We start from the raw sequence: 5,628 nt of genomic DNA, 5'->3' as shown, positions 1-5,628 counted from the left end.
TGAAAGCAAATCCGAGAGAAAATTCGAGCAAATAATGTTTTTCTTGGTGTAACTATCTTATAAGAATACAAAATAATGGTTCAAGACATGGGAATGACATACAAACTACAATGATGTATGTTTGTGTTAGCAATTTTCACTTTGGGATATTTTCAAAGTACAATATCCTAAATAAGAAAAAAACTAAATACACATTGTAATGTTATCTGTGACGAATTTTTAAAATACTATGTTTCAATAAGATATATATTGACAGTAGACTATTGTAATAAAAAGAAACGAAAGTACATTGCTATTTCTTGCATTCAAGAACCCACCTTGTAATCTAATCAATAAAATATATAACCAAATACAAGAAATAGCGATTTAATTATAGATTTTTTGAATCAATAAGTAGCTAAAATAAGTTTAAAAGCGGTGGACTCATAAAAATATTGAAAGTAGAATGTGTAACAGAAAGTTAGAAACTCTTAACATTTTTTGTATACATTTTCGAACAATCCATCTGAGCTCTTTTTGTTAATGAGGTGGAATTTTGTCCAAATTAAGAATTCAAAATTTATATAACGACTCTAACTTAAAAAAGTTAATAACCAAAATAATTTAAAAAAAAAAAAAAAAGAGTTTTATTTACATTTTAGCGCCAATAACATTGCTATTTTGTTCAATACGTTTTGTCAGTTAATGCGAAAACAAACAGAGATCCTCTCATCATCCTCCTCAAGTTTTCAGAGCGCTCGATTTCAGTTTTTTTAGGTTTTCAAAGCATCGGAATCAGCAACTCCGTCAATTCAATGGAAGGCGGAGGCGAGGCAAATGACGGTGACGGTGCCGTCACCGATGGATTAGAAGTCGACGGAAGTGACGATGTCACCATTAACATATGGTGTTCTGGAGGTATCAAGTTCGTCGTTCAGGTGAGCTTGGATTCGTCTGTCGAATCCTTCAAGTCTGTGATTGCAAAAAGCTGTGACGTGCCTGCGGAACAGCAGCGTTTGGTCTATAAAGGCCGCCTTCTCAAAGACGATCGGACACTTCGGAGTTATGGTATTCTACTTTCTTCAAGTCCTTACTGGTTATATATCTACATGTCTATTCATTATGATTGATATCGTAATTGCAATCTGAAATGATTAGGATGCTATGATAATAGCTCTTATCCGATCGTCGATCGATGTTATAATTGCGATTGAATTTGTTCAAATGCTTTGATTCGTTGTAATTGGGACTATAGTTAAACATTTTCTGTTTGTGATTCATAGATTTGGAGGCAGAGCAAACTGTTCACTTGGTTCGTCGTCTTCCACCTGCTACAGTTGATTTGAGTGAATTTACAGAGTATCAACAAATACAGCAACCAGGGATTCAGAATCTCATCCGCATTAATCAAAGTACGCTGGAACTGCTAAGCACTCATCCAGAAGCTCTACGCAACGTGTTAATGAATAGTCCTCGATTTCGTGAACTTATGAAAAGGAAACCGGCTTATGCCCGCATATTCGGTGATCCTGTTATCTTCGGTGCAATGGCTGACTTTTTAGTCATCCGTGAATTGGCAGCAAGAGTTCCTGGTGGTGGCGGCGGCCGTAGTGGTGGTGTTGGTACTCGAAGGCATCCTGCTGGGACTGATAGGTCTGTGCCACCTGTTGGCTTAGGTGGACTTGCGATTCCAGGTTTGGAACGATTATTTCGTTTTCCCTCTGATCCCATTGCAAGGAATCAGATTATGCAAAATCCGACTATCTCGCAGTTGACTCAGGATTTCCTTTCAAACCCACAGAATATGAATATGGTTTTTGCTTCCTTTTTCATCAGCTTTTAGATTTATTTTCTTGTTGGGCTGTAGCTGCTAACATGTTTCATTCACTAATTGGATACCTGCTACAATTTCACAGATACTCAATCCCAGATTCGGAGAGATAATGCAAACCCCTGTCCTCAATAGTCAAAGTCAACTGACTTCACCAGATACCATGCAGGTAAGTTAGCTAATGCTCTGTGCATCTAACATCTATCTGCAAAATGCACACACATTAGTCTGAATAAGGAAATATCTCATGTAAAGCCTTTTATTAAAGAGCATAGTCTTAAGATGGATGATAACTGAATAATCACTTTTGAAATGGTCAAAAGCAAACCCGTTCTCATACACAACAGTTACCAAGATACTCATGCACAAAATAAATCCACCTACACATAATATTAATACTCTCACATCAAATAACACATGTCACATATATATATATATATATATATATATATATATATATATATATATATATATATATATATATATATATATATATATATATATATATATATATATATATACACAACATAATATATACATATACAACGTGATCTTGTAACATTTGACTCATTTGTTATGTACCTAGTTTTAGTATGTGTCTTTGATGATACTCAAGAAACTGAAATTATGGTAAATAAAACCCAAACTTCACCCTTTTAAATTATAACTTCCTTATTTAGTGCCAAACACTCAGTTTTCACCTTAATATCCACCTAGGACAGATAAAAGACTAAATAAGAAGATAAATACTTATGGTATTTCATGTTGTATTATTTTTATTCTTCTCTTGATGATGCTGTAATAAATACTCTTGGTATTCCAGAAAAAAATGGCATTGCATCAGTCTCCTTCATACCTACTTGGTGAGCAACAAAGCACCAGGTAAATGAGTTGAAACTGTTGTTTGTTCAAAAATATCTTGATGCCAGATTGTGAATTGTATGCCCCTTATATATCTACATAGTTTTAGATTAATAAAGATTTTATTATATATGATAATTAATAACTTTGGGCTTTAAGTTTTACATAGTTAATAACTAATGAAGTTTGGATTTTTGTATGCAGGGGTGAAAGTCAAACGAGTGGAGACACAGGTATTTCTTTTTCCAATAATGTATGTCTTCACTAAACCAAGGATTTAGTGCTTCAAGTTGATAAATGATAATGAAGCATTATTTTTAAGAGATTAGATTTATACACACATATGGAGTTTTCAAGATTACCCTCTTAGCCATGAAAGTTTAAAACATAGTAAATTCTCAACACACCCTTTGTGGTTTCCCTGCCTACATGGCATCCACGTAGGCAAAATCTGATCCAAATGGATGCCACGTAGGCAGGGTAAAGGGGTGGTTAATCAAGTCAAAATCGTGTGTTTTTGGTCTAATTTAGCATTTTTTATGGCTAAAAGGGTAAATCTCAAAAAGTTGTATGCAAATAAAATTTCTAGTATATATATAGCATTTATACATAATTTTTTAGCAGCATTATTTTAGATATGAAATCATATAGAACCAAAATACACATGAGAACCAATAACTCAATCTTGGCTCTTGGATTAAAAACCTTTTAGCAACATTCTTTTCGACCGGTGAGCATGCTGATGTGGCGTCCACATGGGACTGAGTTAACATATTTTTTGAATTGAAACAGGAACTCAATCTCAGCCCTTGATGACCACTTTTAATGGAGAGAAGAAGTGTATGCTAGTGAATAATGGTAACCACTTTTTTCACCATATTATATTATATCAAGTATAAACAGTTAACCTCTGACGTGGCACTTGTAAATGTTGCTGACTCAGCAGTGGGCCCAGAAGAAGTGTATGCTAGTGAACTTGCACAACTGCAAGCAATGGGTTTTCATGATACCGATCAGAATCTAGAAGCTTTGACCGCCACCAAAGGTAACATTCTTGCTGCTGTTGACCGCCTACGTGGCGGTCAATAGAAGCTTCCGAGCCATGTATGTACTAGAAACCATCTTGCATATATTGTGTGGACATGTTCTTTGTTTCTTGAAGCTTTTTGCCTCATTACATGGTTTTTGAATTGGATCTGATTTTATACTACTTGACAATAGGGTGTTTTGGATGTGTTAGAAAGTTTGGTTATTGCAATTTGGTTTCACAATCTTAAGATTGATTTTGCTATTGAGTTCTTGATTTCGGTTTATGACATATATGTGTCCCTTGTGCACCATAAGTAGTCATTACCAATGATCCTTAAACTCAATATTTTTGTATACCCTATTTATTTGGTCTCAACATGGGAGTAAATTTAACCTAATAAGTTGACATGAACATATGCATTACCAAAATGGAGTTTAGGTCTTTAGGAAAAAGTGTTTAGATTAACTTATTAGGTGCCAAATACAATATGTTAATAATTGGTTTCCAGAATTTGTTAATCTACTTATATATGTAAAACGACCAAAAAAGACATAGGTAAAAGGATAAATTGGTATGTGTATCGTTAGTCTATAAAAAAAACACCACTACGATCCATATGGTTTATTAGGGTTAAAAAAATGAAAAAATGAAAAATTAGTTTTCACATAGAATGAACACTTACAAATAAGTTAGAAAGAAACAATCTCAAATGAACACTTTTCATACTTAGGGGGTGTTTAGAATAGCTTTTTGAACTCTAAAGTGTTTTTGGGCAAAAATGTTTGTTGACTTATGGTGATGACAAAATGAGTTTTTAAAAAAATATAAAGTATTAACTTTTGTGGTGGAAAAATCAATAAATCAATAAATTATAAAATGTTTGGCTTAAAATCTTATTTTTGAAACAATTAAGGTTAAAAAACTAAAAGAAATTTCAAAAAGTCAACTTTTTATGTTATTCAAATCTCCCTTTATTTATTTATTTTTTAAATAATAAAAAAGTCATTGTGAAAAATGTTTTTAAGATTGCCAAACATTTTTTTTACTTACTGATTTTTCACAGTTGAGGATTTATTGGAAACAATTAAAAGGTTGAGGTGTTTTTTTTTTCGAGAAAAACTAAAAAAATTGATGACAAAAGTCAAGTTTATAAGTTAAAAAGTATTTGATTTAAAATCTTATTTGGAAGTAATTTTGGTAAAAGGTTAAAAAGAATTTCAAAAAGTAAACTTTTATATGTTTTTCAAATCTCCTTTTTTAAAACTAAAAGAAAAATCATTTTAAAAAGTTCTTTTGAGATTATCAAACACTTTTTATTTATTTATTGAATTTTCAAAAAACCAATAAACCAAATAAAAAAAACTCAAAACTGCTTATTAATAGTATGAAGTCGGTAAGCCATAATAAGCTAATCATACCTTAAATACGAAACCCCAAACACCCCTTAAATGGAAGTTAGGCATGTTGATATCAACTTACACATGCCTTCGTACTTGTATTTTTTATTGTGCTATGTTTTATGAATTGGCAAATTGCAATAAAGTTTCATAATGTAACTTGTATGGTTTACATTTTCTGGTTTTATGTCGAATGTTGAATTAGTTATTACATTATTATTATTATTATTATTATTATTTATTATTATTATTTTTTTTTGGGGGGGGGGGGGGGGGTGGGGGTGATTGGGGAGGGTTACTGACATAAAAGTCTATAAGTTTTTCAAGATTTGTCATTTTGTCCCTATGACGATTTAGGTGCGTTAATGCCTTATATTTGGTAAAACTTCAGGCATATTTGACTTTCTACAACCTGTCACCCTTACCTATAGTAGGTTACCACCACCATAAGTTTCCATGCTGCCACTACTAGAAGCAACCACTAACCTATGGTCGGTTACCTACCTGCGTCATCCGCTCCGCCGTCGGAC

At 32.7% G+C, this 5,628-nt stretch overlaps 1 protein-coding gene across 1 annotated transcript; it reads left to right on the top strand.

Moving 5' to 3' along the window:
* The first annotated feature begins 794 nt into the window (after positions 1-794).
* LOC145095555 (ubiquitin domain-containing protein DSK2b-like) lies at positions 795-3,760 on the top strand. The gene is made up of 7 exons (XM_079033409.1): positions 795-1,047; positions 1,263-1,792; positions 1,896-1,979; positions 2,634-2,692; positions 2,876-2,904; positions 3,464-3,519; positions 3,575-3,760. Exons 1-7 carry the CDS (start codon positions 795-797, stop codon positions 3,758-3,760), a joined length of 1,197 nt encoding a protein of 398 aa, XP_078889535.1.
* The last annotated feature ends 1,868 nt before the right edge of the window (positions 3,761-5,628 follow it).

Source organism: Lactuca serriola, chromosome 3 (assembly GCF_051521515.1).
Source record: "Lactuca serriola cultivar US96UC23 chromosome 3, Lser_US96UC23_V15, whole genome shotgun sequence".
Taxonomy (NCBI): Eukaryota; Viridiplantae; Streptophyta; class Magnoliopsida; order Asterales; family Asteraceae; genus Lactuca; species Lactuca serriola.
Note: the sequence above shows the minus strand (reverse complement) of the source record. Positions and strands in the feature narration are given on the sequence as shown.